This window comes from Molossus molossus, unplaced genomic scaffold (genome assembly GCF_014108415.1).
Source record: "Molossus molossus isolate mMolMol1 unplaced genomic scaffold, mMolMol1.p scaffold_m16_p_12, whole genome shotgun sequence".
NCBI lineage: Eukaryota > Metazoa > Chordata > Mammalia > Chiroptera > Molossidae > Molossus > Molossus molossus.
In genome coordinates, this window is record NW_023425347.1 from 85,859,099 (window position 1) to 85,878,660 (window position 19,562).

The 19,562-nt window shown below is 58.1% G+C and overlaps 2 protein-coding genes across 6 annotated transcripts; one reads left to right on the plus strand and one right to left on the minus strand.

The window, feature by feature from the left end:
• Nucleotides 1-12: 12 nt before the first annotated feature.
• On the plus strand, nt 13-11,049 carry MAP3K6 (mitogen-activated protein kinase kinase kinase 6). 3 transcript variants are annotated; one of them, XM_036257286.1, is made up of 29 exons: nt 13-355; nt 1,597-1,736; nt 1,822-1,845; nt 2,121-2,311; nt 2,431-2,599; nt 2,956-3,062; nt 3,462-3,632; nt 3,720-3,832; nt 4,215-4,374; nt 4,574-4,736; nt 4,819-4,926; nt 5,046-5,095; nt 5,182-5,277; nt 5,429-5,516; nt 5,595-5,728; nt 6,049-6,176; nt 6,418-6,554; nt 6,863-6,968; nt 7,404-7,561; nt 7,664-7,856; nt 7,938-8,076; nt 8,513-8,672; nt 8,815-8,991; nt 9,270-9,375; nt 9,659-9,827; nt 9,916-10,028; nt 10,120-10,193; nt 10,472-10,548; nt 10,756-11,049. In XM_036257286.1, the coding sequence occupies exons 1-29, from the start codon at nt 13-15 to the stop codon at nt 10,886-10,888; spliced, it is 3,927 nt and encodes a 1,308-aa protein (XP_036113179.1). In that variant the 3' UTR covers nt 10,889-11,049. The 3 variants fall into 3 exon arrangements, with proteins under 3 accessions (XP_036113179.1, XP_036113180.1, XP_036113181.1); XM_036257287.1 differs by having other exon boundaries at nt 9,662-9,827; XM_036257288.1 differs by lacking the exon at nt 13-355 and adding an exon at nt 447-500.
• A 142-nt stretch (nt 11,050-11,191) lies between these two features.
• SYTL1 (synaptotagmin like 1) lies at nt 11,192-19,562 on the minus strand. 3 transcript variants are annotated; one of them, XM_036257092.1, is made up of 16 exons: nt 19,424-19,562; nt 19,118-19,251; nt 17,069-17,297; nt 15,937-16,085; nt 15,646-15,718; nt 15,518-15,563; nt 14,991-15,063; nt 14,620-14,720; nt 14,392-14,502; nt 13,984-14,150; nt 13,609-13,705; nt 13,162-13,332; nt 12,806-12,884; nt 12,589-12,688; nt 11,641-11,846; nt 11,192-11,445 (listed from the first exon to the last, which is right to left on the minus strand). In XM_036257092.1, exons 3-16 carry the CDS (start codon nt 17,257-17,259, stop codon nt 11,306-11,308), a joined length of 1,704 nt encoding a protein of 567 aa, XP_036112985.1. In that variant the 5' UTR covers nt 17,260-17,297; nt 19,118-19,251; nt 19,424-19,562; the 3' UTR covers nt 11,192-11,305. The 3 variants fall into 3 exon arrangements, with proteins under 3 accessions (XP_036112985.1, XP_036112984.1, XP_036112986.1); XM_036257091.1 differs by lacking the exon at nt 19,118-19,251; XM_036257093.1 differs by lacking the exons at nt 11,192-11,445; nt 11,641-11,846; nt 19,118-19,251 and adding an exon at nt 12,007-12,500.

A 19,562-nucleotide genomic window follows, 5' to 3' on the forward strand; every position in this document is an offset into this window, starting at 1 on the left:
GAGCGCCCCCGCATGGCGGGGCCGTGCTCGCGGCCCGGGGCCCTGAAGTGCGCCGGGAGCTGCTGGCAGGACCCTCTGGCCGAGGCGCTGAGCCGGGGCGGGTCAATCGCGGCGCCCCCGGGCCGGGGCTGCTCTCGAAGCCGGCCGCTCAGCGTGGTCTACGTGCTGACCCGGGAACCGCAGCCCGGCGTGGAGCCAGAGCGGGGAGCCGAAGCGGAGCCGCTGCCCCTCCGCTGCCTGCGCGAGGCTTGCGCGCAGCTCGCGGTCCCTCGGCCGCGGACGCAGCTGCGCACCCTGCCCTTTGGGACGTTGGCGCTGGGAGACACAGCAGCGCTGGATTCCTTCTACAACGCGGGTGAGCTCGCGCTGGGGGCGGGGCAGGAGCCTGGGCGGAGCAGGAGCCTGGGCGGAGCGCGGCGCCTGGAGCCGGGCCCACAGGGGAGTGGCTCGGCGGCTCCCGGGAGGGACCGAGATGCGTACGCCGTCTAGTGGGATATAAAGTGAGCTAAAGCCGAGGGATGAGAGGCAGGGCCCTGGCAAATGTGGAATTTAGGTAGTCTGGAGCGGGGCCGTGCTCGGGCTAGGACTTAGCGGACCCAGGCCCGGCCCCGGGGTTCAGGATTGGGATTTAAGCGCTCTGGAGTAAGCACCGTGTCTAGGGAGCGGGGCTAGGATTGGCCCAGGGCTGGGAGCCGGGCAGTGTGCAGTGTCTTAGGAGTTGGGTTGGAGACCTCCGCCTCGGGATGATTTCGCGAAGAGCTTTCGAGGGCGGATCCTGGGAGGTGGAGCTTGGACTAGGAAAGGGGATCTACAAGAGGGGCTGGAGTTCAGGGGTCCTAGCATACTACTTTCAAGAATCGGGTTAGAGAGGCAAAAAGGGTAGCGATGGGACCCAACATACTGGATTCTGGGCAAGGGAGGTTAAGAGGACCCTGTAACCCCGGGACAGTGGGCGGAGCTGGAGGCGGGGCAGAGTCGCTTTTGGGTGGGGCCAGAAGACAGCTTTCTCGGTGCAGGCCACCTCTCCCTTCCGCCAACCCTAACGCCCCGCCTCCGGATACTTACTTGTTTATCCCAGACTCCTGGCGCCTGCGCTTGCCAGATGTCCAGAAAATCACAGGCTAAAACATGAAGGCTGACTCGACCTCGAGGACACGAAGATACACACAGTCATAGACAGACTTACAAGTTATATATATGTCAATACACAGGTCTTTACAGACCCTGTCACACAGAGATCCAGTCACAGTTAGCCCCCCCCCCCCCACACACACACACAGGCACAGCGCTGAGGGTCCAGGGAAGGGGACTTATGTGTTTGCCCAACTCTTGCCTTTCAGATGGTCTAGAACAGGCTCTAGGCTGGTGCACAGCCTCCTATCCTCTGTGCACAGGCTCTGAACAGTGGGATGAGGGTCCTAGCCCATTGGGCCCAACTCCTCTCCTGCAACACCTCAGATACTAGTTCTGTGGGGGAAACTGAATCCAGGAGCAAAATTGGATCCAGGAAAGCATGCTGAGCCAGAATGGATCCCCAGCCTCCTTCCCCACCCAGCTGGATTTCAGGGCTCAGGGCCATAACCTGTGTGCTTGCAGATGTAGTGGTGCTGGAGGTGAGCAGCTCCCTAGCACAGCCTTCCCTGTTTTACCACCTTGGTGTACGTGAGAGCTTCAGCATGACCAACAACATTCTTCTGTGCTCCCAAGCCGACATTCCTGACCTGCAGGCCCTGCGGGTAGGTGTCCAGATAGCTGGTAGAGGCAGGCACAGGGCGAGGGTAGGGCCTACCTAGAACATCAGTATCTATCTGTTCCCTACAGGAGGACATTTTTCAGAAGAACTCGGTGAGCAGAATCCACCCCTCATAACAACGTGCCCTTTGACTTCCATTATGACCTCTAACCCCCCCACTACCTTTTCTGACCTCCATCACCTCTTGATCTCCCTAATACCCCTCAACATCTGTGTGACCTTCTGCTTCCTATTGCCTTACTTCCTGCAGTGTGCCCCTTCCCTGCTTTCCAGTTCCCTCTGGTGATGACCTCTGACCCCCTCACAGCCTCTCTCTAACCTGGTGCTGACCTCTGACCTCTACCGATTCCTGACTCCCTCCCACCAGGATTGTGTTGGCAGCTACACATTGATCCCCTATGTGGTGACAGCCACTGGTCGAGTGCTGTGTGGTGATGTAGGCCTCTTGAAGGGCCTGGCTGATGGGCTAGTCCAGCCTGGGTTGGGCACTGAGGCCCTGCTCACACCCCTGGTGGGCCGGCTTGCCCGCCTGCTGGAGGCCACGCCCACAGACTCTTGGTAAGGGGGACCCAGAGAAGGTGCACCAAGAGGAGGCTGGAGAGGGTGCAGTGGCCTGGGCTGAGGGAAAGGCCCCACCATTTCCTTTTCCTCCCTCTCTTTCCTGCTGCCGGCTTCAGTGGCTATTTCCGGGAGACCTTTCGGCAGGACATCAGGCAGGCCCGGGAGCGGTTCAGCGGGCAGCAGCTACGGCAGGAGCTGGCTCGCCTGCAGCGAAGACTGGACAGTGTGGAGCTGCTGAGCCCTGACATCATCATGAACCTGCTACTTTCCTACCGAGATGTGCAGGTGTGCTCAGAGAGGCAGCTGGGGCATAGCATCCAGTGTCAGATAAACTCAAGTTCAGCTCCTGGCTGTGCCGCTCAAATGATCTGACATCTCTGAGCCTCAGTTTGTAATGGAGATCATCATGTCACTGTCTCCCAGGGCAGTTGTCAGCTTGGGGCACACAGTGGGTTCTCTGTGTAAGGTGTGGTGTCTGTACTACCTGCCAGGCCTGAGGGAGGTGTGTAGAGGATGGTGGGTGGGAAGGTGGAGTGTCAGGGGTGGGAGGAGACCCCCAGCTCAAGGTTTTCCTCAAGGTCTGGGGGCTGATGGGACCCACCAGAGGTCATTGTGCCAGAGCATGCTGTTCCCTCATGCAGGACTACTCAGCCATCATTGAGCTGGTGGAGACACTGCAGGCCTTGCCCACCTGTGATGTGGCTGAGCAGCACAACGTCTGCTTCCACTACACCTTTGCCCTCAACCGGTGAGTGGCAGAGCAGCGCTCAGGTCAGCCACGAGGGAACATGGGTCCCTGCTCTATGAAGTCATTGCTGTCTGGGAACAGTGCTGTTCAGGGAGTTTGCTGACTAGGATCACACTGATGTCAGATGGTCCTGTTGTTTCATTACTGCGGGTGAGGTGAGGTGATGCCCTTGGAGGGGTCACAGCTATCCAAGGTCACCTCTCTTCAGAGTCACTGCAGCTAGAAATCACTTCCATCTGGAATCACTACATCTAGAAAGGTCAGTGCTGACCAAGGTCACTGCAGTTCTGTATTCATTACTGTCAGGCCCCTGGAAGGGTCCCTGCTCAGCATCTGGATGTCCCCATAGTAGGACAGGGCCATCAGGCAGATCCCCAACCCATCTTCCCCTTCCCGTAGGAGGAACAGGCCTGGGGACCGGGAGAAGGCATTAGCTGTGCTGCTGCCACTGGTACAGTGTGAGAGCTCTGTGGCACCTGACCTGTACTGCATGTGTGGCCGTGTCTACAAGGACATGTTCTTCAGCTCTGGCTTCCAAGATGCCGGGCACCGAGAGCAGGCCTATCACTGGTAAGGAGCACAAGCAAGTGGACATTGGGCTGAGAGGTGGGGCTGTGGGCATCAGTCCAGCCTTGCATCCCTCTGCCCAACCCCCAGGTATCGGAAGGCTTTTGATGTGGAGCCCAGCCTTCACTCAGGCATCAATGCTGCTGTGCTCCTCATTGCTGCTGGGCAGCGCTTTGAGGACTCCGACGAGCTCCAGCTCATCGGTGAGCCCCAGCCCTGTACCCCTGTCCCCCCTGCAGGGGCTCAGGTCAGGGAGAGAGAACACTGGGCTGGATCTGGGACTGAGTTCATCCCCTTTTGGACTATTCTGCCTGAACTCACACCTGGGTCCTCATACCTGTCCTGGGCCCTCATGAGCCCTTAAGCCCATGACTTTTTGTTCCTAAGCTCACATCTGTGTTCCTTCTACATACATTTGTTCCCAACCCCTCTCCTGTGTCTGAGCTCCTACTCCTATCTGAGGTCATGCCACACCTACATTTTCACCCACATCTGTATTCCTGCCTAACGTGAATGTTTTGGTCCATACCTGGGTTCTGCCACAACTGCAACCACATTCACTAGGGCCCATGCCCTCACTCCCAGGTATGAAGCTGGGCTGCCTGCTGGCCCGAAAAGGCTGTGTGGAGAAGATGCAGTATTACTGGGATGTAGGCTTCTACCTGGGAGCTCAGATCCTTGCTAATGACCCCACCCAGGTGGCACTGGCTGCAGAGCAGCTATACAAGCTCAATGCCCCCATATGGTAAGTGGCCCCCTCTTCAGTCTTGGCCTGACTTGTGCTGTGGGTTCCTGCACTTATGTCCACTGGCCTGAGCCCTTAGCCAATGACCTGGCTCCTTCCAGACCAGTACCCATGACACCTAATGCCCACATTCAGTCTACTCTCCCTGGCAGTGCTACCTGGTGCCTGGGCTGAGTTGAAGACAATGTTGTGCCTGCAGGTACCTGGTGTCCATGATGGAAACCTTCCTGCTGTACCAGCACTTCAGACCCACACCAGAGCCCCTCGGAGGACCCCCACGCCGTGCCCACTTCTGGCTCCACTTCTTACTCCAGTCCTGCCAGCTGCTCAAAACAGCCAGTCCCCAAGAGGACCAGTGCTTGGTGAGGCCTGTAGGGGTGGGGGGCCTGAGAGAGGAGCAGGCCCTTTCTGACCTATGCTCCCACACCCCCTTATCGCCCGCAGGTCCTGGTCCTGGAGATAAACCAAGTTCTGCTGCCTGCGAGGCTAGAGGTTCAGGGTATGAACCCAGTGAGCGCAGTGACCCTGAGCCTGCTGGAGCCTGAGAACCAGGTGAAGTCACCACTGAGTCCCCCCACTCACTACTAAGCACCCCTTCTCTTGAGCCTTTCTTCTACCCCCAGACCCCTCTTACTCTCGGCACTCTCCTCTGACTCGGTTTCTTCTCACAGGACGCTCCCTCCAGCTGGACCTTCTCAGTCTCCTCCATCTGCGGTGTCAGGTGAGGAGCAAGGCCTGGGGCAGTTCTGGGTGGGGTGGCCCCTCTAGCTGGCCTGGTGCTCACTTGTGTTCTCCGTCCCTTCCCAGCGCCTCCAAGCAGGACGAGCGCTGCTGCTTCCTGTACGCGCTTCCCCCGGCTCAGGACTTCCAGCTGTGCTTCCCCAGCACAGGGCACTGCCAGTGGTGTGTACACCTTCTCGGGTTGGGGTGCTCTGAGGGCTGGGATGCCCAGGGAGTGAAGGAAGGAATGTGTCCCCTAGGTGCTCCCAGCATCGGAGGGGACACGTTGTGCCCAAAGTACCCCTCCGGTCAGTCTGACTTCCCTGGTCCTCAGGTTCTGCGGCCTGATCCAGGCCTTGGTGGCGAATTCGGAATCCATGGTGCCCAGGGAGGAGGCAGAAGGTGTGGGAGAGGTGCTGGAGGTGAGGAAGGGGGACTGGGGGCTTGGGAGGGAGAGAGCTGAGAGCCCTGATGAACCTCCAGCACACCTGTCCCCGCAGTTTGATTACGAGTACACAGAGACCGGCGAGAGGCTGGTGCTGGGCAAGGGCACATACGGGGTTGTGTATGCGGGCCGTGACCGGCACACGCGGGTACGCATCGCCATCAAGGAGATCCCTGAAAGGGACAGCAGGTGCGTTGCGCAGGGCGTGTGGGACCTCGAGCTGAGAGGGTCGTGTGGCAGGGTTGGGGGGGGCACTGCGGCCCCAAGTGGGCGGGTTCATGGACTTAACCGTCAGAGCCCAGTGGGCCCGGCCTGAAGAAAGGCAGGGACCAGGAGGAGTGGGGCTATGGCCTGGAGGGGTCTGTGGGCTGGGTGAGATCAGGTGGGGAAGGTGGGAGAGGGTATTGTGGGTGGAGCAGATCCTGGGGGCGTGGCCTGGCTGGTACTGGAGTTGGTCAGGCATCTTTGCCCAAATCTAGCTTATTCCTCTCTTCCCTACCTGCCTCTAGGTTCTCTCAGCCCCTACATGAAGAGATCGCTCTGCACAAACGTCTGCGCCACAAGAACATCGTGCGCTATCTGGGCTCAGCCAGCCAGGGTGGCTACCTCAAGATCTTCATGGAGGAAGTGCCTGGAGGTATCTGCCCTGCTGGGATGGGGATGGACTGAAGGTGTGAGACATGGGGATGGAGCCAGGCATGGGTGGAGAACCCTTGTGGGAAATGAACTCTAGCGTGAGTGGGTGGTGTAGCCCAGAATTAGCTGACGAAGTGCAGTTGAGTGATGGAGTCTGGGCCATGGTGTGGGTGTGTCTGGGCAGATAGCTGTGCGCCGGAGTAAGTGGGTGGCAATGATGAGCTTGGACTGCACCTACCTAGGCAGCCTGTCCTCCTTGCTGCGGTCAGTGTGGGGACCCCTGCAGGACAACGAGAGCACCATCAGTTTCTACACCCGCCAGATCCTTCAGGGACTGGGCTATCTGCATGACAACCGAATTGTGCATCGTGACATCAAGGTAAACCCTGTAGCTGGCCCACCCTGGCTTGCTGGTAGGGGGGAAGGAGGCGATATGGCCCCAGACAGAGGCTGGCAGTTTAGACTCGGTGGGCACATCAAGAAGGTTCCCTAGAGAAGGAGAGTTCAGATCTGAAGCCAAACCAGGTGCCAGCTCCCAGAGGGGCATAGTGGGATGGCAGCAGGAGGAGGTTGATGGAGACAGGGTCAGGCTGGGATTCCCAGGAGATGGAATCCTGGGATAGGGTCCAGTTCCAGCATCAGGACTCCAGCCTGATGTCCGCTGAGTGCAATGTCCACTCTACTCAGGGGGACAATGTGCTGATCAACACCTTCAGTGGGCTACTCAAGATTTCTGACTTTGGCACCTCCAAGCGGCTGGCAGGCATCACACCTTGCACTGAGACCTTCACAGGTAACAGGTATGGGGTGGTGAGTGGGGATGCTGACCTGGGGCAGAACTCTTGGGGCCTTCCAGGAAATGATGTTTCCCCTGGGCCTGGAATTGGAGTCCTAATGGAGGATAAAACCCAGGGCAGGTGACTAAGCCAGGGGTGAGGTGATGAAGTCTAGAATTAGAACTTGGATAGCTGAGGACATTGAGTTTAGTGCCTGAAATGGAACCCAGAAATGTGGTTGCGGACCAAAGTTGGTGATAGAATTCAGAGTGGATGATGTAAATCAGGATAATGGAGCCTAAAATGAGTGAGGAAACTCAGATGTTTGACAACCAGGATTGGTGAAGGGAACTGTTTTGGCGGGTACAGGCAGCCAAAGGATGACAGGTCTCCCTGATGCTCCTGTAGTGATAAAGCCTAGATAAGCATTATTGCTACTGCTCCTGCCCTAGGGACTCTACAGTATATGGCCCCAGAAATCATTGACCAGGGCCCACGAGGATATGGGAAAGCAGCTGACATCTGGTCATTGGGCTGCACTGTAATCGAGATGGCCACAGGTCGCCCACCCTTCCATGAGCTGGGGAGCCCTCAGGCTGCCATGTTTCAGGTGAGACCCCCTCAGGTCCTGGTTTATGAGGTGGAGTGGGGACAGACTGTGCCCTGAACACCTCTACACTTAGCCCTTATTTACCCTCCCACCCCCTTCCAGGTGGGGATGTACAAGGTACATCCACCAATGCCCAGTTCTCTGTCAGCCGAGGCCCAAGCCTTTCTCCTACGAACTTTTGAGCCAGACCCCCACCTCCGAGCCAGTGCTCAAGCTCTGTTAGGGGACCCCTTCCTGCAGCCTGGGAAGAGGAGCCGAAGCCCGGGCTCCCCTCAACATGCTCCACGACCCTCAGGTACTGGGCAGGTGGAGAGAGCGAGCACACTGGGGTGAAGGCAGAGTTGCTCTGGAGCTGACAGCCTTGTTCCTCCCGCAGATGCCCCTTCAGCCAACCCTCTTCCTTCTGCTGACTCGACCACCCAGTCCCAGACATTCCCATGCCCTCAGGCACCCTCTCAACACCCGCCCAGCCCCCCAAAGCGCTGCCTCAGTTATGGGGACACCAGCCAGCTACGGTGAGAGCCCAGGATCCTGGGGTGGGTTCACTTTATCTGGTTTTCCCTCCAGAATAAGCCCTCTTTGGGACCTGGGCACTTTGACCACTTGCAAGGATGGCACTTGGTGCCTATCTCTCAAATGCTCTACTTGTATTTGGTTAGGGTGTCCCCTTCGTGCTAGATTTCTCTCTTTTATTCCTGTGAGATAGGCCTGGTCGTTTAAGACAGAGCCAGGAGCCCTGGCCAGTTTGGCTCAGCGGTTGAGCGTCAGCCTGCGGACCAGAGAGTTCCGGGTTCGGTTCCCGCTAGGGGCACGTACCACCAAAAACAAACAAACAAACAAACAAACACAAACAAACAAACAAAAAAGACAGAGCCAGGATACAAACCCTAGGGAGGAGGTGGCTGGACGGTGTTGCTGCCTCCCTCCATTGGCCGCTCCCATTGCACCCAGGGTGCCCGAGGAGCCCGGAGCCGAAGATTCCGCATCCCCTGAGGAGAGTTCCGGGTTGAACCTGTTGCATCAAGAGAGCCAGCGCCGGGCCATGCTGGCCGCGGTGCTGAAGCAGGAGCTGCCCGCGCTGGCAGAGAATCTGCGCCAGGAGCAGGAACAGGTGGGCGGCCCGCCCCAGCGCCCCCTGGTGGTAGAGCACCGACAGGACTCCTACTGATGGCTCCCCCAACCCTAGCCCCAGACTAGCATCTCTCTTGGCTCAAGTGGGAATACCCGTTGATGACCCCTCTGTTCCTTCTCAGGGTTCCTGTTTGGGCAGGGATCTCATGGAACAGCTACTGCGTTGCCTCGGGACGCACATACACACTCCCAACCGCCGACAGCTGGCCCAGGAGCTGCAGGCACTGCAAGAGCAGCTGTGGGCCCAGGGCCTTAAGCCTGTGCTTCTGCACGGACCGCTCTTTGCCTTCCCTGATGCGGTAAGAGAGCTTTATCACAGTTGGGGCTGCCCAAGCTAATGAACTCCCTGTGCTTGGAAATGTGCAAGGACTTGATTGAAAGAGTCCATGTCTTCTCTGTGAAGATAGAGCCGTTAGGGAAGGGACATCTGCCCAGTCTTAGCTTTCCAGCCTCTCTCTTGACTCCAAGCCCATCCACCCCACTTGCTTCAGGCAAAAGACTTTCTAGGCCTTTCCAACTCAAACTCCACCTCTAGTTGAGGCTTAGAAGTCTCAGCGACGCCATCCTCCCTCCCCAGGTAAAGCAGATTCTCCGCAGGCGCCAGATCCGCCCACACTGGATGTTCGTGCTGGACTCGCTGCTCAGCCGTGCTGTAGGGGTAGCCCTGTCGGTGCTGAGCCCAGGTAGGCAGGGGAGTGGAGCCTGCCTGTCTGCCTGCCTGCCTGCCTGCCTGCCTGCGGGTGAGGGTGTGACACCTGGAGGTGTGGCAAACAAAAAATGGCAGGGGGGTGTGATCACCAGGCTTGATCCAGGCCAGGAAGGAGGGTGTGGATGTGACCAAATGGACATCTCCCAGACTGACATTACCTGGCCAGTGCACAGAGCTCCCAGCGCCCTCTGCCAGTGTCTGAGGGTCCCAAATGGGCATTCTTGCCCAGCATAAGCTCACCTCACTCTGATTGGCAGAAGTGGAGAAGGATGCAGTCCCACCCAAGTCAGAAGAGTCCAGTAAAGAGGAGTCCCAACCCAAGCAGCAGGAGACCCCAGTACAGCAGACACCGCTCCCAGGGGAACCAGAGCAGAGCCCCCTACCTCTGATGATGCAGCTGGGCCTCTTGCAAGCAGAGACTGATAGGTAAGGCCCCTGAGACCCATCCATAGCCTCTGTGTGAGCTTCACCCCCACTCCACCCTCCCTTCTACTGGCCTTCTGCCATCCAACAGGCTTCGAAATGTCCTGGCTGAGAAGGAAAGGCAGTGCCAGGCCCTAGTGCAACAAGCTCTACAGCAGTTGAATGCGGAGGCCAGGACCTGTTCCCCGGCCTCAGAGCCCCCAGGTGAGTAGGAACTAGCTGGAGAATATGAATGTGAGAATACGAATGTGAGAACAGGAGGCACCTCTGGGTTCACCCGATTTCTCCTTGACAGCTGCTCGAACAGTGGACCAGAGCCTGGTGCAGTGGCTACAGGAACTGAACGTGGATTCAGGCACCATCCAGACAGTGAGGGGGAAAATGCTGGTTATCTCTGACCTCTACCAACCAAAGACTCCACCTCTGCCCATCTTTCAGCTCTTCTCACTTTTCCCCTCTCAACATTAGAGGAATACTTAGTATAACCTTCCCATTATAACGATGAAAAAAACTAAAGCCCAGAAAGGGGTGGGATCTGCCCTAGCATGTTAGTAGTAAAACAGAACTAGCCTCTGATTCTCTGGACACATCTTTCTCTGATTTTAATCTCTCCCTGTTTTTGCGTGCGGGTTTTTGTCCACAACCAGCTGCTGAACCACAGCTTCACCCTCCATGCCCTACTGACCTGTGCCACTAGAGATGACCTCACCTACACTCACATCAGGTATGTCCTGTGCCCTCCAGGATGACCCATGCATGTGGGATCATGCGGGTCAGATCCTGACCCCCAGCTATGGGCTTGCCTAGTTTCCTCTCTGGAAACTACAGGGACACCAGGGTTCCTTGGGACAGGGGGACATTAGGTAGACAGTGGGTACCAGAGAGAGCCCAGGGCCTTCTGGCTGAGCCACATTTACCTTGCTACCCCCAGGGGAGGGATGGTGTGCCGCATCTGGAGAGCCATCCTGGCACAGCGAGCAGGATCCACGGCTGTTACCCTTGGCCCCCAGAGGCTGATTGAGGGCATCAGAAGCAAGAGGCCAGACCCAAGGATGGGTGAATAGAGAAGATGCAAGCAACTTCTAGCACACCCACCCCAGGGCCCAGGGGCAACTGGAAGAGGCCAGTCGGGAGTGGCAGTCCAACCACCGAGATACCCAAGTTCAATGAGCACCACCAAAGACTATTAAACAGAACACTTTTGTACCTTTGGGCCTTGGCAACTTCTGAGGTATGCGGGGGTTTGGGGACTAGCTCTGTAAGGTCTTTGTCTGAGTCTAAAGTGCCTTCACCTAGCCCCCCTACACTTCCGTCGCTCTTCCCTGCCACCACCCGATCCCTCCAATCCCAAGCATACATCAGCTTAGAATAGACTTTATTGGTTAGACTTTATGCCCTTAGAATAGACTTTATTGGTTTTCACCAAGAGCAGGCCCTGCGACAGGGCTCCAGAGAGGGATTTGGTAAGGCTTGTCAGGCAGCTATGTCCTGGGGGCCAGGTTAGTTCTGAGGGGCAGAAGGCCATCCACCCACTCGCCTGGTCGCTCCAGGAGTGTCTGCCACAGCTGCTTCTCCTCAGGTGTGGAATCCATCCAGGGCACCTGGAGCCCATAGCTGCTGCCTGGACAAGGGTGGAGGTCATGGTTACGTTGGATAACCCAAGCCCCAAGGAATACTTGCCTGGTCCCAGATTATGAACTGACACCGCAGTTCTCAGTGGACAGCAAAGCTCACAAAAGGGTTGAAAAGTGCCCAAGGCCACACATTAAGCCCCTGCCTCCCAGCATTGGCTGCCCCCAGGTCCTGCCTCACTCACCAGTACCCAGGCTGAGGCGTGTACCCCCCAGCTGGCGACTGGCCAGGGCCCCATGGTCCCAGAGGGAGAGCTCAGCACAGGCCTGGCGCAGGTCAGCAGGCCCGAAGCCATCGTAAACCATGGTGTGGTTGAACACAGGGCTGAGGCTCCTTCGCACCACCCTTGTCCGTTGGCGGCTGGCCCGGCTGTCATCAGGCAGCACAGAGCTATGGGGGAGGTGGGCTGTGATAAAGTGGCCACCCTCACATACTCCCCAGAACCAACCAGTCACTGAGTCCTACCCATACCCCTCAAAATTTCCATGTCCTCAGGGTCCTGCCTGAGACCTGGCCTCAAGCCCTCGCTACCCCAGGACCTTTGCACCAGCCTCCTCTCAGGTCTCCTGCCAGAGTAATGGCTCTGAAATGGAATTTTGCTACTCCCCAGCTCAATGACTTTCGTTGACTTCCTGCTGTCTCCCAGAGTAGTTTCCAAACTTTTTTAAGCCTTGGGCTCTTTCTACAAGATAAAATATTTCTCAGAAGTACAAAACCTAAGCAAAAAATATCTGGTTGAATCAGGGCTGGGATCTCAGAACCTGTTCGGTCTACCTCCATTTCACTCTCTGAAGGTGGGGCAGAAGCTGGGGACACCACCAGAGGTCCCCCGGAGCTTACTTTGAAAACCACTGAACTGCAGGCCCCACAGCCTGGCCTTGCAGATTCTCCATGGAAGGGCCCCTGTGACCTCCCAGGTCTCAGCCTCAGCTCTCCAACAAGTCCTATAGATGCCAGTCTCTGAAATGCAGATCCTCAAAGGTGTCCTCAACTCTCCGGACTCAAGCTGTCCCCTTCACCCCTGCTCAGAGGTCAAAGCCCAGACTGGGGGATCAAGGGTGGGTGATTAGAAGGGGATGGGGAGCTCCACTACAGACAAAAGGAAACGTGGAGAGCTCCCAATGCCCCTCACCATTGTATGTAAGTATCCAGGGATCCTGAACGAAGAGGCACGAGGTCCTGCGCTTCCTTCACCCAGAAGTGCAGCTCCCCGCTCGGGGGCAGTCCTGCGCCTGCAGAAAGGCCCGGCTCAGGCTTCACCCCAAGGACAGAACCCTCCCCATTGTGGGACAGGAGTCCTCCGCCTCCAGGGGCCCGTCCAGCTTGGTCTCTTGTGGATGGCCACTCACCCTCAGAGCCGGCGGGGACGTATTTGAGGGACAGAGAGAGCCTCCCGCGGCTGGGAAAGTCGTCAGAAGAGGGCGACACCTGCGAGAGGTGGTTCGTCAGGGAGCGGGGACAGGGCCCAAGGCAAAGAGACCACAACGGGGTGCAGTCTCCAGACACCAGTGGGGCGTGGTAAGCAGGGAGGGCGGGGTCTGTAGGGGCGGGACATCGAGAAAAACCGACTGTGGGGGCCAGGTCTTGGTTTGGAGGCTGAGGGGAGGCCCTGCCAAAGGCAGAGCCTGAGGGGTCTAGGGGAAAGCTCGGTGGGGTGAAAACCGGAGACAGTGCGAGACAGCGCGACCGGTCCCTCTACACGCACCAGCTGCCTCACTCGGGGATGCAGCGGGAGCCAAATGGCTTCGGAGTCCCAGTCCCACGTATCCAGGTGCACTTCGACTTGGCCCAGGAAGATGTTGCGACCCAGGCTTTCGCGGTGCCACACGGACAGGCTCAGCACGCGGCCCGGGAGCTCGGCCTGCGGGACAGAGTACTGGGGGACAGGAGGTGCGCTTTAATGGAGCACCGCCGATGGCCCGGCTTCAGTGCTGCCCAAGTGTTGGCTGGGGCTTGTCCTAGCATGAGGAGCCCCGAGGGGCGTTCACGGGAATCTGAACTAACTCCTCTAGACTCCCTGCCGTTCTTCGCACAGAACGGAGGGCTAGAGCAACGGGCAATGATGACTCTACGGCTGCCCCTGCCACCCCGAGCCCTCAGGAAGGGACGTCCGATTCATGAATAGGGGGCCGCCCCGTCGTCGCAGCCTTACCCGGAGAGTCTCGTTGAAGACTGGGTTCAGATTCCGTTTCTTCACTGCAGTCTTGCGCTTGCTCTGCTTATCCGGGAGGAGGTAGCTTTTGACGTAGCTGGGGCGAGGGAGATGAGGACCAGAGATAAGGGGGGCGGGGGGCACCTTCCGGCACCTCCTCCCCGGCCTGGGGGCTTCCCCACCCACAGCCTGAAACGCAGCTTCCAGTGACAGGCCTCGTGCAGCGCTTTACAGGAGCCATGTCACTCAATCCCACGCCTCCCAAGAACGTTGTGACTCCCATTTTGGAGACCAGGAAACAGGCCCAGACAGGTGGTGGGACAGGGCGGTGAGAGAGGCCCCCTCGCGCCCCGCCCGGCCGGCTGGGGCACTCACGGGTCGGAGCGGCGGCGCCGCGCGGCCGCAAGGCCCTGGCATTGGATCACCTGCACCTGCAGCTCGGCGGCGTGCGGCTCGTAGCGCAGCGCGAAGTGCACAGAACCGCGCACCTGCACGGCACCCGCCTCCGCCTCCCCAGACAGGCTCATCTGGCTGCCGCTCAGCTGGGGGCGGGGGAGGAGGTCGGGAGGTCAGGACGGGGTGCAAGCTCACGTCGGGGTTAGGGACCGCGGAGGGTTCAGACGGGGGTTAGGAGAGCAAAGCGAGGCGACAAGGTAAAGGGCCCTGCGAGGTAGCTTGCCTAGGGGCTGGAGTGTAAGGTCTGAGGGCGAGGGAGGGGTCAAGTAGGGACTCAGTGTCAGGATGCGGGGAGGAGAGGCGGCCCCCCTCTTCGTCTCCCCTCACCGTGGAGTTGAGGCTGGACACGGAGGAGCTGCTGCTGAGCATGCGGTCGAGTGAGGGGCTGGGCTCCGGGGCCTCCTCCCCGTTCTCCAGGATCTCGGACGCCTCCTGGATCTGGGGAGGGGGTAAGTGACGCGGGCGCCCTGTTTTTCCCAGCCCCTTCCCCGACGGCGCTCCCCGCCCGCAATCCGAGCCGGGTCTTGAGAGCAGCCGCGAGCCGCTCCCGCCTACCTGGGCTGGGCGGGGCTGCGGCTCCTCCTCTCCCCCCGACTGCCGCTCCGGCTCTGGGTCGGCCTCCTCCTGGTAGACCTGTGTACCCCCTGGGCCAGGGGCTGGGGTGGGGCACACGCTACTGAACTAGCCTCCCTGAGCCCGCCCTGAGCAAATTTGGAGAGACTTGTTTACAACCCCCATGATCTGAAAATCGGGCCCCAGTGCTGCCCTGGGGTCGTCCATAGAGACCACATGCCACCCTTACCCCCATCCTACCCCCTCCCCCAACGCAGGAGAAGGAAGGTCAACACAGGTGGTTGGAGCCACTTAGAGTTGCCTCTGATCCCCACAACCTCTCTATGCTCCCCAACACACATCCTCCCACTCACCTTCCTGGGCTTGGGTCTCTTCCTCATGATCTGAAGCCTCTGAGGGGACATACGGTGAAGGGAAATCAGGCCCCTAAAAGAAGCAAGGGGTAGAGGTCAGAGTGAGGACTAGTGATGAAGGGTTAAAAGGTTAAAAAGGTTAAAGTTCAGAGGCTCCAACTGGCTGCCCCTGCTTTGGATTTAGCACAGCCATCAGGGCAGGGCTGGCAACCAGCTGCAGGACCAGTTGGACCTGTACTTCACACCCTTTCACACTTCAGTGCCTGCCCTGCCTGACTCCCAGGGTCCAATTAGTGGGAGACAGTAGTATCTGAGGCCGGGACCTCGACCTGCTCAGTCCTTACTTCACCTGTAAGAGTGAGATTCGGAGGGTTTCTTAGAGGTCCATACTCCCATTTGACCGAAGAGAATGGCGGAGACACAGACCAGGGTCTCCAGATTCTCAGGTTGGGTCTCTTTCCCAAGACATTCCACTTCTACTTCACTGTACATTCCTTTATTAGTTAGTCCAGTCATTCATTACTCACCTCAGCCTCACTGAGCCTCTCCTGGGGGGCCTTGTCTATGAGCAGCCTAGGAGCAGGGAGAGGTGGCTGTCAGGGATGGGACCCAGATGACTGGTAGGCGCCCTTCCCTCCCTGCCATGCCTACTCACCAGGGCTCCAACTCCTCTTCAGTCTCTTTCCCAGCAGCCTCAGGTTCCCTATTGCTACCCAGAGCCTGTTCTCCTGCATGCAGGTGAGAAGTTGTGTGAACCCCCTTCCATAGAGAGTCTGGTCTTGGGAGATGCCACCCACCTCCCATAGCCCAGCAAGGGGTAGAACTCAGCCAAAAGCACACAGTACCAGGGGCAGCTGGGACTAGAACCCAGGGGCCCTCTGCTTGTCCACATGTACTGGGTACCCAGGCAGCAAAGGCCTGCCCTGCCCTGAGGATCTCCTCTCACCCTTGGAGCTCTTCTTCCTGCGGATAGAGGCTCGGACAAGGTCAGAGCCAAGGTAGGCATGATGGTGCCGTTGCGTGCGTGCTTCCTGGAACCAGTCCCCCGTCATGATTTTCAACTGCCCAGGGTCTGCCAGTGAAGCCCGCAGCTTGCTGGAGGATACAGGGGCCGCAGCTGTTACCATACACCCAAGCAACATTCCTGCTACCCACTATGTGCCAGGCCCTGTCCCTGGGGCCAGGGACACAACAGCAAATCAGACTTGATCCCTACTCTGGAGGAACTCAGGCTGGTGGGGAGAACGAGTCCAGAATAGGCAAGTACACTATAGTGAGGTAGGTGCCATGATGGCTATAAGAAGGGCCAGCTTTGCCTGTGGAAATCCAGGAGGGCTTTTCAGGGGAGGCAACATTTGAATTGCTTCTTAAAGGACAAATTGGAGTTCTCCAGATAAAAAGGAGAAGAATGTATTCATTAGAGTGACTGTCACACATAATCCCTCCTAATTCTATGAGGTAGGATTCCTTAGCCCACTTTATAGATGAGGAGAGTGGTGCTGGGGAGGTCAGGTGAGTTGCCCAAGGTTACATAGCTGGGAGTTGTCTGTTCCCAAGCCCTACTTCTAAGTCCCCTGCTCCACTGTAATCTTCCAGGAAGAAGGAATGGCCTAGAAGTGAAAGGTGGAGTTCAGGGACTGTGGAGCACCTGAGTGGCTGTGGTGGACACTCCGTATGTGTGTCAGGGGTGGTAGTTATTGGTGGAAGATGAGCTGTGGGAGGCTGGCAGGGACCAATCAGGGAGGCCTTGTGGACCAGGCTTAGGAGCTTGCCCCTGACAAGATGCTGAGGAGCCATGAGAGGGTTCAGCGAGGCATATCAAGGACAGATCTGAGGAGCTCCAGCTGTGGTATGGGGGGTTGGCTGGAGCAGGCAAGCCTGGAGGCGGGGAGGCTAGCAGGGAGCTGATGCAGCCTCCCTGGGAGAGGTAATAAGCTGAGCCGGCCAGGGGTGCAGGGAACCCAAAGGCAAAAACAAGAACTACTCAGATATCTGACAGGATGCATGTTGGTGGGGGCAGGGGTGGGGCCACCCAGCCCCCCAGTGTCGGAGGCCCCCCTCCTTCTGCCCTGCCTCACCTGACCCGCCCCTCCTCCAGCTGGCGCAGGTGGGCATCTCGCTTCAGGACGTTGGCAATGGCCTCCTGCTCCTCCTCTGTCAGGAAGCTGAGGTCCAACAGCCCATCGGCCTCGGGCTCTGGCTCATGCGCCATGAGGAGGTAAGGTGGGGCCCAGAGCCTCTCTTGAGATGGGTGGCCCCTCTGGGGCATCAGCTGGGGCAGTGCTCCCACTGGGCACACATGTCTCCCTATGGGCAGACTAGGGGTCAGGTGAAGCCCTGCCCAAATATAAGGCACATCCTGGAGTTTCTGCCCAAATATATGCTAGGTGGTGGGCAGGGTACAACCCAGGGAGGCTGAGGTCAAGGTGGCATGAGATGTACCCATGGACACATGCATCCACTAGCCCATAAACACACTCAGGGACACACTTGAAGACATATAAAGAGACACACATGCACACTGATACATGTAAACACAACTGCCCACACTGAGATGTACACCCAGTCACACGTGCACACTGTTACCTGTATACAGACAGGCACACGCACACCTCTTCCTCCATGAAGGGCCCTATGTATTCAGAGGCCTAGACCCATACCAAAACCAAGAGATGGACCTAAAATAATCTTAAACCTGCACACAGGCCCATGCACACCAAAAAGAGGCAGGACCCACAGGGTGGGTTCACTTGTACAAGAATAAGTCCTGGGACAAAGACTTGTTCCTAGATATGCATAAATCACAGACTTTCCCACACAAGTTCCACCCCCTCCTAACTGGATTGTGAGCTCGTTGAAGGTAGGGACAGGCCCTCACCCCCAAAGCCAGTACTTTACACACAACAGATAGTTGGTAAAAGTTTGATTAACTAAAGGCAGAACTACATCTGCATACACCTGGGGAATGAATACACAATCATGCACACAGGAACATACATATATCTGCTCATGCCTCTGCCCTGGAACCTCTCAACATGGGTCCCCTCCCTCCACCCTTCACCTCCACCCTGCCCTGGCCCATTTGGCCTTCCTGTCTGAGGCAACCTCCTCCCCAGCCCACACCCCAACTTCCTCCCCCACCCCCCACGAGGTAACTGTGGCACCAGCCCACTCCCACAGACCTCCAGACCAGGAATACCCTGGCTACTAGCCCTGCCCTCCTGCCCAGACCCCCTGGGCCCCTTGCTCTGACCACACGAGTCCCCCGTGCCCCTGACCCAGGACCTGGCTAGGGTCCCGGTGGTGGAGGCCAGGTGCTGGCAAAGCAACTGCCCGCTGCTCAGGTACAATAGTGACTCCGGAAGAAAAACATTTGCCCAGCCCTGAGGGGCGTGTGGGTGTGTGGATGTGTGGACGTGGCAAGGGGCCCATAACTGGGTCACGGGCAGAGCAGAGCCATGGCCTGAGCCCACTTGGGTGGTCTCTCCTCCCTAGCCCTCCTGTCCCCTCCCATGCCAGGGCACCAGGCTGGGCTGCACGGGAAGGCAGGTTCTGGCTTGTGCCTGCTGCCTGCGCTCTGCCCTCCCTGCTGAGTCAGTGTCCAAGTGTAAGTGAGCCCTCTCCCCCTGCCCCACCCTCACCGGGGCGCCCGGGTTCCTGCATGTCTCCATCAGGCACATTGTATGGCCCGTGTGAATGCCTGCATGCTCCGTATAACACTAGTTCCTGCGTGCCTACTGTGTTCAAGGCACTGGGTGTTGGAAACGCATGCTTTGGGGCTCTTCTGTGGCTGGGCTGCGAGCCCACGGCGATGTCTCTGCTGAGCTGTGCTGTTTTGACAGTCGGTCCAGCAGGCATGTCTGTGTGCTGAAGATCTATGAGCCTGTGTATTTTGCCAGTGTGAATATCACATCACTGCTGTGTGTCATGTTGACTGGGTGACTGTTGTCTGATGTGCTCAGTGACTTCCTGGGTGACAGTGTTATGTGGTGTGTGCACTGTGTATTTCCTACTGTGCTGTATGTGTAACTGAACCGCGTGCTGTGGTGTGTACTCTGGTACCCCAGGGGCTACCAGGTGTGTGTGTGGGGAGCTATGGAGGTGAGGGGACAGTCTGTAAAACTGACCCGCTCTTGTCTTGCAGGTCTTCCTGGGGCTGGGCTGAGGGCACCTGAGCCCAGAGTCCCCAGCAGCACAGGCCTTCCCGCCGTCCTTCCAGAGGCACGATCAAGTGTCTGGTCCTCCCTGCTCTGTTTCAACACTATGGGACAGACACACTGGTCAACGCAAGGGCCTATCCATCTGTCTGACTGTTCTAGTCCCAATCACATTCCCGCCTCCCCCACCCCAAGGTCTCAGAGTGCTCAGGCTACCAGGTGGCAGTGCCTGCCCCTTGGGACACTGGCAGGGGACCCCGTCCTGAGGCATGTTACCTGTAGGGATCCAGTATGGAGGGGATACCTCTGTAGGGTGGCCCTGGCTCCTCTGGCAGCCGAGTTTCAGGGACCAGGAGAAGAACTGTGAGGGACTAAGGGTGACTCAACCGGCAGCTCAGCGGAGTAGCTGCCCCAC